The sequence below is a fragment of the Drosophila santomea genome, chromosome 2L, assembly GCF_016746245.2.
Source record: "Drosophila santomea strain STO CAGO 1482 chromosome 2L, Prin_Dsan_1.1, whole genome shotgun sequence".
In the NCBI taxonomy this organism is placed as follows: Eukaryota; Metazoa; Arthropoda; class Insecta; order Diptera; family Drosophilidae; genus Drosophila; species Drosophila santomea.
In genome coordinates, this window is record NC_053016.2 from 16,038,204 (window position 1) to 16,054,366 (window position 16,163).

At 51.2% G+C, this 16,163-nt stretch overlaps 3 protein-coding genes across 4 annotated transcripts; 1 reads left to right on the forward strand and 2 right to left on the reverse strand.

Annotated features, from left to right (window-relative positions):
• Positions 1-417: 417 nt before the first annotated feature.
• LOC120458798 (trichohyalin) lies at positions 418-2,442 on the reverse strand. Its single transcript, XM_039646591.1, has one exon. It carries the CDS (start codon positions 2,440-2,442, stop codon positions 418-420), a length of 2,025 nt encoding a protein of 674 aa, XP_039502525.1.
• A 4,356-nt stretch (positions 2,443-6,798) lies between these two features.
• On the reverse strand, positions 6,799-12,305 carry LOC120458173 (peregrin). The gene is made up of 4 exons (XM_039645738.2): positions 10,927-12,305; positions 9,606-10,864; positions 9,271-9,542; positions 6,799-9,114 (listed from the first exon to the last, which is right to left on the reverse strand). The coding sequence occupies exons 1-4, from the start codon at positions 12,068-12,070 to the stop codon at positions 7,524-7,526; spliced, it is 4,266 nt and encodes a 1,421-aa protein (XP_039501672.1). The 5' UTR covers positions 12,071-12,305; the 3' UTR covers positions 6,799-7,523.
• Positions 12,306-12,799: 494 nt separating this feature from the next.
• Positions 12,800-15,638, forward strand: LOC120458182 (inner centromere protein). 2 transcript variants are annotated; one of them, XM_039645749.2, is made up of 6 exons: positions 12,800-12,984; positions 13,048-13,228; positions 13,291-14,320; positions 14,390-14,483; positions 14,632-15,298; positions 15,368-15,638. In XM_039645749.2, exons 1-6 carry the CDS (start codon positions 12,916-12,918, stop codon positions 15,559-15,561), a joined length of 2,235 nt encoding a protein of 744 aa, XP_039501683.1. In that variant the 5' UTR covers positions 12,800-12,915; the 3' UTR covers positions 15,562-15,638. The 2 variants fall into 2 exon arrangements, with proteins under 2 accessions (XP_039501683.1, XP_039501690.1); XM_039645756.2 differs by having other exon boundaries at positions 13,294-14,320.
• The last annotated feature ends 525 nt before the right edge of the window (positions 15,639-16,163 follow it).

A 16,163-nucleotide genomic window follows, 5' to 3' on the forward strand; every position in this document is an offset into this window, starting at 1 on the left:
ATGCGCATTCTGATCGATCCGACAATCTGGCGACTCGAAATTAGCATCGCAACGTTCTATAACAGTAAAGTCGAAAGAGCCATTTCCTTTGTTCCGCCCCTTTGCCCCACCACCCACCACCACCCACAATCAACCATCATCACCCACCATTCGATCCCCCAGTCAATTGGGCGCTGAATTTTGCGTTGTTTCTCAACTGAATGCATTTCGAATCGGGGGGAATCGGCGTGAATCGCCAAGCTATGTATACAGGTGTACGAGTATGAGTACCTATGAGTTGTAGGGGTGTTATGGGTGTACGTGTTATGGATGAGATGTGGACATGTGGGCATGTGATCTAACCTAAGGCAATGCAAGTGATTCTAGTTCGTTCTCGGACTCGGATGTTTTTTTGGGCGGAGGAGGGCTGTCCGGTTCCTAGTGCTGACAGTCTGGAGTCCAGGGGTTCCTCAGGTTGGCCAGTCGTAGCTGCTCCAGGGCGATCTCGTGGGCGCGGAAGTGCTCCCGGGTGGCTTTCTCCAGTTCACTGGGGGACGTGGAGCTGTAGCTAATCTGCTGCTTCAGTACGGAGGCAATGGGCGTGGGTAGAGGCTGGAGCGCCTGCAGAGGAAGCTGCACCTCTGCTGGCTTGGTGGTGTATCGGACCAGGAAGGGATTGGAGCCCGTCTCGGGAAGCAGCAGGGCAGGAGTGCTCACTGGTGCGGTGGATGGCTGGTTGGTTTGGATGCGCAGGAAGAAGCCATTTTGCACCTGCTGCTGCTGGGTCACGATGTTGGGTTGCTGCTGCTGGGGCTGCACCTGGTTGTTGATGATCTTGAACTGCTCCGCCTTGCGCAGGTACTCGGGAGTGTCCTTCTCGGGAACGGGGATGGAGTTAGCCTTCAACTGGAGCAGCTCCTGCTGTTCACTCTCCAACCGGAGGCGATCTTCTTGCTCGATTTTCATACGCTCGGCCTCCATAATGCGAGTTTCCTCGCGCAGACGATCTGCCTCCTGCTGGCGGACCAGTTCGGCTTCCTTCTCCTCCTGCTTGCGCAGCTCCAGCTCCTGCAAACGCTCCTTCTCCCGCTCGCGCTCCTCCAGACGAATCATGTCCGCAATGTCGGCCACCTTGTCCTCGGCCTGGACTTTTGCCTGATTGAGGAGCATTAGGTGCTGCTCACGGGCCAGCTTGACCTCCGGAGTGTCCTGGACGGGTTGCGGTGCCTCGGCAATGGGGCTCTTAAGAATGGCCTGGGGAGCGAAAGATAAAATGGGCGCGGTGGAAGTCAGTGGCTGCTGTTGGACTTCGACTGACTGTCGCAGGATGGCCTCGCTGAACTGCTTCAGATGCTCCTCCCGAGCGCGCAGGACCTCTGGGGTTTCCTGGATAGGCTGAGGACCTTTGTTTTCTGGGAAGGTGAAGGATTGGGACTGATCGTGCTTGGTAGGCGTGTTCTTCAGAATGGGATCTGCGGTGGCAGCAGGTTGACGGAGCAGGGCCTCATTGAATAACTTAAGGTGCTCCTCGCGAGCTTTCTTCACTTCTGGAGTTTCGCCTATGGGCTGTGGGGTCTGCTGATCTGTGAAGCTGCCCCTCTGGAAGATGCCCTGGGGTTGGCCAGCTGCAGGGGTCTCAAAGGTGGTTGTCGCGGTCTTGATGATCGGCTGAGGCTGGGTCGTGATTGGCTGCTGAATTCCAGGAATGGTTTTAAGGATATTGGATTCCTGGGCAGGCTGCCGGAGGAGGGCCTCATCGAACTGCTTCTGGTGTTCCTGGCGTGCCAATTTCACTTCCGGCGTCTCCTCGACGGGTTGAGGAGCGTACTGAGTGGCGGTTTTGATCAGTACGTTCTCCTGGATGGGAACAACCTGTTGCTGCAGAGGCTGGATCTTCTCCGTCTTGGTCTGGTACTCCGGGGACTGGCCGAGCAGCTGCTGAGCCTGTTCGGCACGCAGCACCTCCAGCCTGGCCTCGTTCCAAATGCGTAACTGCTCATCTCGGGCACGCTGGACCTCCGGGGACAGACCGGGAACGGCCTCGAAGGCGGAAAACTTGACGATCTGCTCCAGAGGCTCAAACTGCGCAAGCATGCTGGCCGATGGCTTCTGGCCCTGGGCCTTCAGGCGATCCAGTTCCAGGCGCATGGCCTGGTAGCGCTGCTCGCACCAGGCACGGAACAGGGCGACCTGTTGGCTCTCCTGCTCCATGCCGGAGCGGACGAGACTGGAGGTGGACAGATCCCGGATGCCGTTCAGCGGTTCCGGGTAGCTGTAGGGCAGCAGTCGCTCTGCTCCCGTGCCATCGTAGTAGCGGACGTAGCCCTGGGCCAAAGCACTCACCACGGGGAACTCCCCTCTGGCCGGGGCGTAGGCCACCAGCTGCGGATGGGGCTGGGTGCGGATCACAGAGAAGGCCCTTGCGGAACCTAGGGCCAGAACGGCGATCACGAAAAGCCGCATATTTTATGGGGCTTGTGTTTTGTTTTCAACTCGTGAGTTTGACTTTAGGGTAGCAGCGACTGGTAGGACTTCTGGAACTCGGTTGCCCCAAAACTTCGCTACAACTTCGACTACTGCTGCTGGAAGACTGATGCGGTTTGGCTGCTCGTCCGAGGGCTTTTATACCTGCATCCCGGCGAGTGGAAAAGAACCGCAATTGTGGCTGTGGATGTCCTTGAACGCACGGCCAGCCCTACGGGAAGTGTCAATAAATATTCTGTTGGGCCAGGTCGCTGGGATTCTTTATCTCGAACTTAATTGGCCAGTGGTCTCTCTAGCCCCTCTCGTGGACCGCCCTTTACCTTCCCAGGGAAACAGGACCAGCCTTCGCTTGGCTTCTTCCGTTATGCTTCAAGGTCGTGTCTGGTTTTATTTTTAGCCCAGGCTGCTGGGAATTTATGGCCATTGGCCCGGTCCGATCGAGTGAAGGGTCTTTGGAGCTCCAACGCCTGATCAATCGATTCATCAATGACACGCTCTATGCGAGGGACAATTACTTAAATTTGTCAAAGGGGCTCAATGGTCGCTGATTTGGCTGTCTCGATCATCCCCTTCCTGGCTACCAACTTTGGCCAGCGGGAGTTCAACCATACATATTTTTGTACAGTCGCCGTCTGGTCGCGCCAGAAATCGATTACTGGTGGCCAAGGGAAAGGATCGGGCGGGGAGCCAGTCACTCGATATGGCCCGATGTGGAGCCCCTTCTTCAGCTGCTTCCTTCAACCGGTTTGGCGCTCCAGCCGCTGCCCAATAAATTCAAGTTAATTCCAGTCGGCGCCGTTATATGGCCGCTCCAGGGCGCTGGACGGAGGCAAATGTGCATTAAGGTTAAACAATGTCAATCAGGCAAATTATATCACTCCTCGCCGGCATTATATAGCAGCACATTTGTGTGCTTTTGGAGGAACCCTAAATTAAGAACCAGCTTTTTATTTAAATCAATTCGCAAGCAAATATAACATATATGGGAAAAGAGGCTCGGTTGGATGTAGAAAGGATTTACAAAGAGTTTATATATATTTCGGTCTGATCGCAGAGAACACACATCTGGTGTTGAATCATATCGGTGCGGTCAGTTCAAGCGATCGGGAGATACTACCGTTCTGATTGGGTAACCTGTTTCGTGGGGGAATTCATTGGGTCTAAAAACTAAGCTAGAATTTCACATTGATTGTTTGGACTACCCATATAAATCTGTAGTTAGTATACAGTTCTAGAATCAAACCGATAATCTATATTATGATTACATATCACATAGCACATGAAGAGCGGCTGTGCTAGAGCTATCTCATCAGAAGAACAGTGGCTTATCTAAGAATGCGTATCATTTTCTTCGTGATGGCAGTTTCCAGTCGAAAACAGTCATTCATTAATCACATGCTGGCCCAATTACCCGCTCCATTTGGGTAGACCTCGCTGGTTGTTAAGATTTTCACAAACACTTCACCTTGGCAACTTTGGAGGTTTTCATATTTCGCACTCTGAGGTAAGAAGAGTGGCTCCAAAGTCACACGTACGACGGATCATAGGGTGCCCAACTTTCCCGATTCGAAATGTGTATTTCATAACATGACATAATTGCACACATGTGCTGATTGGGATCTTGTTGCCAGGCGACGTCTAGTACACAATACTACATATAGCTTTCTTTCTTGAACTGACCACAGTCACGTTGGCCATGTGACGTAGGTCCGCTGATGAAGCTTCTAGGATGATGATCATCAGGCGGCGAAAGCAGCATCGCCACTTGTCTTTTTCGGGGCTAGAGATCTGGGCGCGTGCGTCAAGATTCAATTGATTCTTTAATGATTTTGTTGTCCGATATCAGATGTAGTCTTGATATCAATGAATACGCGTAGAAACGGAGGCACGTCCGCGCTAATTAAAGCAGCTCAAAGTGCCTACAGTCCGCTAGCCACGTTGTTGCTTATCTTATCTGCCGCACACAGCCATTTGCATACGAAACTCCGGCGAGTGGGAATCGGTGGCGGATACGCAATCTGCGAACGCTGCACTCATCAGGTGTTAACTGGCTGTCGATTAGCGCGTCCCGGAGTTCATTAAGACGTCTGAGAATGGGGTGGCACCACATCACGACACAGAAGCACGATGCGATTTCATAAATCAGGCACTTATTTTTATATTTATATTATATATTTTTACTTGTTTCAGACTCTGCACTTGTTTCCTAACTATATTTCTTTGATTTCAGTGTAGCTTCTGGATCCCAGCTGCTCGAATCAGCTGTCGCCGGCACTTTTGTGAATCAATAAGAGCTCAAACACAGCTGCTGCTTGGCAACAAAAGGCCAGGCGTAAGTTTACGGCCAACAAACGCACTTGAACCGCAGATCCGCCGAAAATTCCAAAACTCCAATAACACAAGATACCAGTATTCGGTGCACGCTGGGGTTATCACGTGCGAGTGGTGGCTTGGAAATAACCAAAGACGTCATTTCATCTGCGAATTTGTGCGAATTTAAAGTAATTTACCACCGAAGCTCAATAGCTGTCCAATCGATGGCTTGCGCAGTAAATAAACTATATTGATGGTTCCTTTCATCGCTTACTAACGTCAGCGAAAAATGTATTTCTTCCAACGCAAATAAAATCACCGAGCAAAATTGCTGAGCTGCTTATGGAGACCAAACTGGAGCAGAAGCTTAGTTATTCCTGGTTATACGAAAAGAATCCAAAGGCAATCAAAAGCCTATTATACTTCTTACGTATTTCCCCAAATCGTTTGTATATGCAGCATATGAGAAAGACAACGATTTGGAGCAGGAGCTTGAACTCCGTAAAATTTCGTAATTTTTCCTAATAATTTGATGCGGCATTCATTGAGGAGCCAGCACCAAGGCCGTTTGTTTCCAAACCGCGAGATTCTTTTTTTAAACTCTTGTATCCAATACGGAGCACCGTCTTTGACGTCACGTGGCCCGAATCAAATACGAAATCCGGTTTGTGGGAACTTCCCGCGCAGCCAGTTCCGTTCGAAGGGGCCAAATAGATAGTAATTGAAAACATCATAATGAAAACATCAATTGGCGCGCCAACGCAATGACCTACACCTGGCACTTGGCCAACTTGGAGTGGCCCGTGGTCCTCCAAGCCGGAGTTAATAAATATGCATTGTTAATTGAGGTCATCATCTGACAGTTTGGGCGTTCTATCATCATCTACAGTTAAATGGCGAGCTGTTAACTAATCGAGTTGTTTAATAGCCCCTCGATAGCCGCCAATGAACGGTAGCAATGAATAAGCCCGGTCTGACAACTTTGAGCCGGGCTTAGCACTCGAGTTGTTTGCGAACTGTGGCCCAAACACAATTGCCGCGCTTTATCAAGTCTAAGCACGTGAAAAATGCGTCGAAAATATTTCAAGATTTATTTTTGTTATTCGTTGTAGTTGTCACGCAAACAACTTAATTTTTCACAAAAACCACCTTGCTTAAGCCTCCGTCTTTGCTCTTCAAATTAATTGGCCTAATCATGTCTGCGAGCCGTGACTTGTGAGTTTTGGTCGAGAGATACTATGCTCGGAAATGTTTAGACAGTAAATAAAATAATGGGCAGCTATAAACACTCACATGAATTTATCAATTTGTAGTTTATGATTAAACTGCATCTCTTAGTTGCTAACTCATTTTTTTAAACTAAATTATTATAATGGTATTACTTGCAACCACCTTCATTACAGTTCATACAGATGCCAAAATGATCTACGATTTCATAAGAGTGCTTAATCAGCCCGATGGGATGAAATCGAAAGCCAATTACCAACAGCAGGTGAATAACGTGTCATGTGCCCCCAGGCTAAATCCGTACTGCCGAAAACTGTAAAACAAAACATCTGCCAGGGTGATAATTGATGTTGGGTGAATATGACACTGTTAGCAGACCCCTCAAAACCCGGTGAACGAACTGGGGACACTCAAAGTAAATATAAGTCAATTCCTGCTGAACTCCACTGACGCACTTAACGTATGTCGTATGCCTTCTAAAAACGCTACCAGTGTCCATCAAACTGAAGAGTAACAGTTTTAAGAGTTTTAAGGATCAAGAGGGAGTGAAACAGTTTCGTTTAAAACATTTATTTTTCTGATTTAATTTTATCATTAGGTTTAAACAATATTCAATAATTTTGAGGGCAAAGGTGGTGGTGTCGGATTGAGTTTGGGGTGGCGGAGCTAAGGAAGATTGAAGCCAACTACTTCAATGCTTAATTGTCTACGCGTTCCACTTCGGCAAACGAAAGTGTTGCATTAATTACACACAGTAATAATAATAATAATAATAATAATAATAATCCTCATCTATTTAATACATCGCAATAATCAAATGTTTTATTTGTTCATATGGAAATCAAGACGTACACTATTTGCATATAGAGATATATCAGTTTATGGAGACTCACGCGCACACACACACATCTATACAATTTGTAATGCTATTTGTAAATGTTTATAATCATCTCTAATCTTCTATATAGCGGTTTAGTTTTTACACGACTTTTAACTTGAGGCGACTGCTTGCTTTGTTTTAGCGGTTGGCTTTGTGTTTATAATGTTGATTTTGGGGCTTAACAATAGAGAGCTTAAAACTATTTAACTTAAACATTGATTTGATTTCGCGTGAATCGTCTTGAGGTTATAAATTCCATGTTACTGTAGTTCGACCGATTCCTGGACTCTACTCTACTTAACATTTCATAATCGAAGTCGCAAAAGCCAAATAATGTACAAAAGGTAGGTTCCTCCAACGACTTCGCCAACTGCGCGTATTACAAAAAACTGTACATAATGGTATAGGGGTAAACGATCCTTGGTGACTTGGCAACAAACGAAAATTAAAGACACTTGCAGTGCAAATTGGAAATTCGCCAACGAAATACTCTAATGGAGGGCCTTCTTCAACTTCGTCATCTTCGAGTATCATGTAACAACAACGAGATATAAAAATACAGCGATCCCTTGTGGGGGAACTAACTAAATGGCTAAATTTTTTCGAGCGGCGCCTACAGTTGCAATTGGGCCATCAGCTTTCACATGATCGGATCGGGTCCTTGACCCTCCAAGTCGGAGACTTGGCTCTGGTAGTGTAGCGCATCCTGGTACGCTTTCTTTACGGCCTTCCGCTCCGCCGGCTTTCGCGACTCCACCAGCTTTTGCTGGTCAAGCTGCTTGTCGATCCCGAGGATGTCTAGCTTGTTGGCCGGCAGCCACTGCCAGGTGCGTTTCACATCAAAGAAAAGCACCAGGAACACAATCTCGTCCAGGCAGTTCTTCCGCAGAGCCAGGACATCGGTGGGTGGGGCGGGCAAGGGGACTCCGTTGTACACAAATCCCTTGGGCGTCTTGGGATCAAGTATGAGGGCGGGATACCAAGGATAGCCACGGCACTTGGCCCAAACAAGCTGAAGCGGCTCCAACGCCGGCTTCTGGCCGTGCGAGTGGTTATTGTGCCTCTCCGACGATGCGGAATCCTCACTGTGCTTGCTGCGATTGTTATTCGTGAGAGTTGCACTGCCAGCCGCCGTGGTGTTCCTACGCGCCTTGATATTGTTCACTAGAGGAGAGGCGTTGGGCGTGGCTGACCGCAGCTTACCGGCTCTTCGCAACAGAGGCGGCGGCGTGGCAGTGGAGCTGGTCGACTCACTGAGATTGCTTCGCCGCTTGCCACGTCCCCGTGCCGCTGTCAAGCCTACTGCTCGTGCCATTGTCGTTGGAGTGGTTGTGCCTCGCGGGCCCACCTTTACCGCCTTGTTCTGCCGCGAGCTCAATGGCCGGTCCTCTTCATCGTCGCTGGAACTGCCACCACTTCCACCGCTGCTGCTGCTAATGGCCATGTTGCCGTTGTTTCCCTTAACATTGTTTAGGCTGGCGTGCTGCATGTCCATGGCGTCAGTGGTGCCCTCCTGGGACGTGGAGTCTCTCTCCTCGCTGCGACTTCTTCCGCCATCTCTATCGGGGTCTCCATCAGCATCGCCTTCGCTTGCCTCATCGCTGTCGAAATCAGAGCAACTGCCCGACATGCTGAAGTCAGAGCAACTGCTGCACCGACTGCTCGACTGCGAGGGAGCGTCGTCGCTGTCACTAACGTCGCGCTGATTGTTGGCTCTGTACACCCGGAAACTGTCCGGTATTCGTTCAAAGGGTAGGGGCTCGGGCATGAGTAGCGCCTGACTGACGGTTACCGCCGGATTGGGGGACTTCTTTGGGGACATGGAGGAGCTGTGCCTCACTTCCGGCACCCGACGATAGCGTCCTGGCCTTTTGGGCGACTTGACGGGCAGACTCGCGCTTAGCTTGCTGTTGATTGTGAGGGCCGTAGAGGTCAAACTTCCAGTGGCAGCGGCTCCGACTGAGGAGGACAATGCTCCACCACCACTGCTGTTATTCTGCGTCAACGCAAAACTAGAGACAGTTGGCGGTGCGGAGGCGAGGACGTGATTCAGGGTGCCCGTTCCACTAGACGCTGCCGTGGCCGCCGTGGTGGCGGAGGATGAGCTACCGCTGGTAGATTGAGTGTTGGACGACTGTGAATTGTGCTGCTCCTCTTTCACAGGCGTCGTCAAAGGTTCCGATGGTCTCTTGAGGGCAGCCTGTGCCTTGCGCGTTAACAATATGGCGGTTCTGAAAGAAATTTTAAAAGATTTTAGGTTTTTCAATAACTTTTGTATGCTAATTCTAAAACTATTTGCCTGATAGAAAAGTGACTGGAAGGTCAAAGGTCAAAGAAAGTATTATTAATTCTCGTCATTTTACAGGTATACCCTTTAAGTTACTTACCTTCGATTGATGCCTACGGGAGAGCTACTGTTGTTCAAACTCTTAATGGGGCTGCAGGGCGGCGTTTGCGTGGAATTGAGCATGTCTTTAGACACATTATCCTCGCCCATCGAGTCCTCATCAGAATCCTCCTCTTCATCATCGTCATCGTGCCCCAGTTCCATGTCCACACCACTGCTATTGAAACGTTTCCGGGTGCGCTTTTTAGAAGGCGAACCGCCCAACGTGTCTTCATCGTCACTTTGGGATTGATTAGCGTGTGAGGAGTGTCGCTGTGAACAAATAAAGTGCGAATTATTTTCGGAACCGTATGTGAAGAGAAAGCCTATACTCACTGCTGCAAATCTCGCCTTCTGGATGCTTTTGCGCATTCGCGAAATCTCCAACCGAATCTGCTTTATTTTTTTGGTGCGATAGGTCGGGTTCTTCAGGACCTGCGACTTGTCGGCTAGAATGAGCAGCTTCTGGACGACGCCTTCGCTGGCCGGCGCCGCCAGCAGCAAGCGTAGCTCCTGTTCCACCTCCGCTTCCACGTGGTCGACGTGAAAGCGCTGTGATCGCTCCAGCAGGCCATCCCTCTGCAGTTCCTTCCTCACCTGGACAAAGAGAGGTGCAGCCTGGTCGCGCATGCGTATTCCAGCACGATAGAACACCGTATCCTTGTTATTGTACGCCAAACAGTTCTGAATCATAAGGTCGAAGTCAGCTTCTAACTGCTCCAGCGAGGTATACTGACACTCCTTCAGCTTAGCCCTCATCGTGCCCAGATCCATGGGTTGTTTCACAATGTCGGTGTAATCGGGCACCTCGCTGGTGTCCACAGGTTCTCGGAAAATCTGCATGCTGTCTCGCGCCTCCAGAGCATCCAGTAGCTTGTTTAGTGCCGCCTCCAGCGGATTGAGCTGCAGCATTACCACCTCCTCGGAAATGCGAACAAAAGCCACTTTCAGCTTCTCGCGCTTGCGCACCAACTCGCACAGAAGGCGCGCTCGCTCCAGATCCTGCCGAAGGCACTGCCAGTATTTAAGTTGGCGGTACAACTCACCGGTGTCCGGCGATCCTTCAATGCCGTTGCGTTGAATCACGCCGTGGTTATTCCCTTGACTCTGCAAGCGTCGTAGGAGAGGCACCCCATTGCGATAGTGTCGCTTAAGCGTCCAATAGGCGATAATGCGGTCAAGGAACTCCTTCTTACGCTGCATCGTCACCATGGTGGCTATCTCCTGAACGCGGTCCGGCGGAATAGTCGGAATCAGCACCACGGGAGCTGTTGAGCGCTTCTTGGCCAAAGCCTTGCGCGCCTCCCGCATTTTATGGCGCGTGTCCTCAAAGTCAGGCACGTTCATCTTTAGCTTAGCGTCCGCTGGCGTGTGGGCGTGGCAGTAGGCAAACTTCTGAACATGCATTGACGAATCATTGTGCCCATCCTTAACCGTGTCCATGGTCATGTAGAGTCCCGCTTGCTGTGCGCATGTAACGTGGAAGGCGGCGTAGCAGCTGTTCCGGTGACACTGGATGCAGGCTCCCAAACCTTTCTCCTTGCACACGTAGCAGGTGAGTCGCCAACGAGCGGGGGGAATGGTCTCAATTGAATCTATGAAAGAAACCCAGTTATCATTTGGAACATCAAGAAAGCTGGGAGATCGAAATACTCACCTATTGGCTCCAGGAAGACGGTGTTGGCAAATCGCACTTCGGGTATCCACAGCGCACATACCACGTGCGCCCACTGGCCGTGGTCCGTCTGCTTGAATGCGCCTCCCGCATTGGGACAGAGCACACAGTTCACCGGCTTACTGGGTGACTGCAAACATCGGCGGCATAGCCACTGTCCTTCCGGGATATAGGGGACACCATAGCAGTCCTGGTGTACCGCTAGGTTGCACATGTCGCAGAAAAGTATCACGTTGGTGTTTTGGCACTCGCCGTCGAGGCAAATGCAGCAGACTGCGTCGTCGTCTACCTCGACGCCTGTCGGTGTGCCGTTGGCCGCCGCCTGAAAGTGGGACTCCTTCTCTAGCCGGTCCATCAGCAGCTCCATTGTGTCGATGCCTACGGCGTTGAGGCCGAGTCGCTGACGCTCCTCGTTCATGTGCTCCAGCCAGGCGGAGTCCTCCTCGTCCACGTCGTACTCCACCTCGCCGTCCAGCTCCTCCAGTGACTTCTCGATAAAGCGATAGTAGGCCAGTGGCCGTGGCGGGGCGTCGGACACTCGGTAGTCCGGAATCTCGGCTACTCTGGCCACAGGCACCTGGACCCTTGCCCAGGGCGCGTTCTCCTCCACCGGTGGTGCGTCGGCATTTAGAATACAGCCCCTGGCCACCAGGGCGGCGAACTCCTCATCTTCCACAAGCGGTAGGGCGTCGTCGATGCCCAGGCGCACGCTTTTCCCGTCTAAGTTAAACGTCACCGTGGCCTCCTCCTCGTTGTAGGACACCAGTGATTCTGGATTGGCGTACTGCCGGGCGGAGACTCCGGTCGCCGATCCATCTCCTGCGCTGGCCAAGGAGCAGCCGTTTCTGGCCTCAGCTCCGCCGCCACCGGGCGTGGGATGATCCTTGTGCGGACGAGGTGTCAAATGGTGGCCGCCGGAGCGTGAGCGCGCCTTCTTGCGGCTGGGAGTCAGCACGGGTGTGAGTGGCTGTGGGTTGTCGTGGTCGTACTTCATAAGATGGTACTGCAGACCCATGATGGTCTTGTAGCTGCGGTCGCAGCCGCGGACGGGACAGGCGAAAGGCGGCTGGGACTGCTGGGTCTTCACCCCCTTGCAGTACTCCACTGCGTCGAAATCGAGGCCCATGATCTGGATCTGCGGCGGGATCTGTGGATCTGCTGCAGCTGGCTTCTCGGGATTTGGCGGTTCGCTGGTCGCGGATCGCGGGCACTGAGTCTACTCCGCGGCAGGGGTGCGCATACGTATGTGCATCCCACGGTGGTCGTCGCAGAGCGCGCGGTTTTGGCTGTCCACCGTTCCTGGTCGATTTTCGTTGGCTTGTTGCAAATTTTTTAACAAATGTGATAGTGATGGGCTTTCTGGTCAGCTCGCCATGGCGATACTATCGTCGGCGGGGATTGTGCAGCACTGGAGGCTTCATGAAACATGTTTTACCTATTCTTGGGCCTTTAAGTGTTTAATTATCCTCCGTAATTTACATTTAGAATTTCCATAATCGTTTGAATTATTTCCCTCTCTATTTTCTTCAAACTTTAATAACAATTCGCGCTTTGTGAAGCTTCGCAGCACTGCTGGCTAGAGATGGTAGTGGCGGGTGTCTACTGGAACTGGTTCATTCTTGGGTTTATTTTCAAAATGTAAAGTGCCAGAAATTCACTTCTTTACCATCTAAACAATCCAAATAATATTATTTTATAGAATGGCAATAAACAACTCCCGAAATTCCCTCCAAAACCAGTTTTGATTCTGTTTTTCATTTTGCGCGGGAAGTTTCTCGCCCGTCAAGTGTTGGATAGCGGAGACATAAGGGCGCCTTACAGCACCCTAAGCGCTGTTAACTGTCAACAGTGCACAATTAAAACCCTGTTGTCAGATGCTGACGCGCGTCTCAATTGCCGCCATTTGAAAAAAACGTAAAAATTTAAGGAGCCGAATCCGTATATGCAGTTTGTCAGATACAGTCGCTAGATATGGAGGACATCTTGGGCGTGCTGGGCTCGCTTTCGGACCTGCGCTCTGAGCTCGAGGTCCTGCGCAAGGTAAGCCAAGATCAGGATGCGAAATTCCAACACAGTCAACATGGCGTCATATGCGTTTTTTAGGCCCACTTTGAGGAGCTGGACCACCTCTTCTACGGCACCGTCCATGCGGAGGCGGAGGTCAAAACAAGGAACTCTCCTCCGGCAGCGAAGAGTCTGGAGAACTCTTCGGTGACACCGCAGCAGACGAAAAAGCGCCCCAAGCGACTGTCCTCATTGGCCGAGGATCAGAATGAGCCCGAGGGTACGTAACCTGGCGATCTTAATGCTTAAAAGGCGAAATATCCATTTGATATTCCATTTTAGCAGCTCCAGACGCCACGGCCCGTCAAGGCACTCGGGTCAGCAACTCCCAGCTGTTGGCCATTGCCGAGGACGAGCACAACTCCACGGCCTCGCTGATGCCGCCTCCGCCTGTGCCCGTCTCGGCGGACACCACCATCGGCTCCGGAAGGCCACAGCGCGCCGCCAAGACTAAGAGCGAGAAATTACTTAAGGAGCCCTCGCTCAACCGTAAGATGCGCAGGCCCAGCAACGAGGAACTCGTAAAGATCAAGGTTGAGAGCGAGCAGCGAGTCTCCCAGTTCAACAGCTCTACCAGTGGACGGGCGTCAGAGGAGAAGAAACTGGCGGAGCCAGAACTAGAAGACTCAGCAGCAGTGCAGCAAAAGCCTTCGGCGGAGGACTCAGTCACAGAGGACGTCAACACCACCAAGACACTCCGCGTAAAGATAAAACGCGAGAAACTGAGCGGCGAAGGAGTGGCCCCGTTAACTGATGCGGTCCCCGCGGCAGAAGCGACCCCCGTAACAACGGGGGCAGCACGACCGGACGATACGGTGGCAAGCAACACAACGACGTCCGCAGATGTCTCCAAGAAGGGCCGCAAGAAGAAGAAGGACGTGGAAGGCCACCGACCCATCAAGATAGAACGCTTCAGCGACCTAGACAAAAGCTTGCCAGTCTCTTCGCGCACACGCAAGTGTAGCAGCGATTCGCGAATGAATGAGGAGCGTTCCATATACAAGGACGCTCTCGAGGGTCCGCCCGCTGCAGAGCAATCTGTGGCTGCAGCTGGTCCGCCTGCTGTCAATGAGACCGTAACAATTTCCAACGCCACCATGGTACTGGGTCCGGCGCCAACGAGCGAAAGCCCAATAGGACCGGCTGGGGATGCCACTTTTGAGGTTCACACCAGCGACAAGAAGCCACCTCTGAGTAAGCAAGACAGCCTCCTAACGGAGGACGAGTCGGTGGAGGAGAAACTGCCGACGACCAAGCTGCTCTCGAGCATCAAGGCTATAAAACTGCCTACCCGTACACATGAGCTGTTCAAGTGAGTAGGACCCCTGTCTTCTCATGTATGTGAACCTCTTAAACTATATTTACTTTCTTACATTTATAGCCCACTGCTTCAGAGTCCGGTGAAAATGCGCGTGGAGGCGTTTGAGAATGCGGCAAATGCACAGAACATGCGTCCTAAGCGTGGAAAAGATCTGGTAGGTCATTATTTTTGCAGTCTACACATTTGGCGATAACAAGTTGTGAAAGTCGTAGACGCTTTCTAAAAGGGTTGGATAACTCCTTAGAATAAGAGGTTCTCTCTTCAATTTTAAATAGCCTCTTGCCTTTTTTTCAAATCTTCAGCAGGGCACTCCAGGATCAAACAACACTCCCAAAATTGGCAAGCTGCCTGCTCCGACTATGGGACGCTTTTTCACGCCCACTCAAACGAGCAGCACGCTTCCATTAAGCTCGGCGCAGCCCAAAAAGGGACCAGCCAGCGCGTCTAAGGCCACTTCTCTGATGAAGACTGCCACCGGTACGAACCTGAGGTCGGTCAACTCTACGTCCACAAAAACGCTGTCGCGCGAGAACAGCGGGGACGACTTCCGTAAGGGCCTGCACAACCTGGCGGAAGAGCGCAAGAAGCTGCGCGAGCAAAAACACCAGCTGGCTGCCCAGCAACGCGAAGCCAAGGAACGGGAGCGGGCAGAGCGTATGGCCAAGTTGGCCGCCGAGCGCGCCAAAAAGCAGGAGGAGCGAAAGCGGATTGAGGAGCGTAAGCGGCAAGAACTGGAGGAGTTGCAGCGGAAGATGCGCCAGCAAGAGGAAGCTGAGGCCCTCAAAAAGGCCAAGCTCAAGGAGCTGGAGCAGCAGAAGCTGCAGCAGCTAACCGGCGCCAAGCCCAAGAAGATGCTTCCGCCACCGCCGAAAACCAAGTACACCTGGGAGATGCTACACGAGGACGACTCCACTGACGACGAGGGAAAGGTTACCCACAAGCGTCCTCCCGCGCCCACCTGGAGTCGCAGTAAGTTGGTCATACACAAAAGTATCCTTTTATTTTATATGTTTTGACTAACCATGCGCTACTTTGCAGGCCACGTGAGGGGAGAGGCAATTGCTATGCAGAGCCACTGCCCAACCGACATCATCGACAGCTTCTTCTCGGTGGCGCCCACTACGCCGGACCTGAAGCAGATATTCCCGAACATCGACCCCAGCCAGCTGAAGCGAAACTCCAGCGTCCTGTGGTCCACGCCGCCACGTTATTCCGAGCTGCCGAAATACTAGCCAAGTAGTCCTGCTCTATTCTCCCGTAAATGCACATGTTTATGATCGAATAAATAAAGTTAATTGTGAAAACTAAAGCGGAGTACCGCTGCCCGATTCACTTCGACTCTGACACTAATACCCAGCTGCTTTAGAACTATTAAAGCCGCCAGCGTGCTCAATTAATGGTTCGCTGGTGGCTGGTGGCTGATGGCTGCTTGCCGATTCCATTAGCAAAGCTGCCCAACAATGGATACGTCGATTCGTGAAAAGTGTGAAAACGCAAAAGAGGCAAGAAAATGAAATAAAAGAAAACAAGCCCGGCAAACACAATTTCACTGGTCATGGGGCATGGTTTTGTGGCATGATGAGCAGACTATCGAACAGACTGCCTCCATTCCATTCTTCTCCATCATGTTGCTATTGCTTTTACCACTTCTCCAACGAGCTATTCTCATTTTCAATCGAAAGCCGAAATCAGCGGAATCGGCATGGGCAATTTGCATAGTAATTGCTGCTGATATGAAGCAATTCCGCCAGGATTGATAGGACAATCTTAATCCATAATCTAATTACGGCGCGTACGATTCCCAAGTTTCCACTATTTATTGTTACTGTTTCCG

Coding starts and splice junctions, on each gene's coding strand:
- LOC120458798 (XM_039646591.1), bottom strand. CDS start 2,442: ATGCGGCTTTTCGTGATCGCCGTTCTGGCCCTAGGTTCCGCAAGGGCC.
- LOC120458173 (XM_039645738.2), bottom strand. CDS start 12,070: ATGGGCCTCGATTTCGACGCAGTGGAGTACTGCAAGGGGGTGAAGACC. Junction 9,543..9,605: donor AGAAGGCGAGATTTGCAGCA/GTGAGTATAGGC, acceptor ATTTGTTCACAG/CGACACTCCTCACACGCTAA. Junction 9,115..9,270: donor CCCGTAGGCATCAATCGAAG/GTAAGTAACTTA, acceptor AATTTCTTTCAG/AACCGCCATATTGTTAACGC.
- LOC120458182 (XM_039645749.2), top strand. CDS start 12,916: ATGGAGGACATCTTGGGCGTGCTGGGCTCGCTTTCGGACCTGCGCTCT. Junction 13,229..13,290: donor GGATCAGAATGAGCCCGAGG/GTACGTAACCTG, acceptor ATTCCATTTTAG/CAGCTCCAGACGCCACGGCC. Junction 14,484..14,631: donor CTAAGCGTGGAAAAGATCTG/GTAGGTCATTAT, acceptor TCAAATCTTCAG/CAGGGCACTCCAGGATCAAA.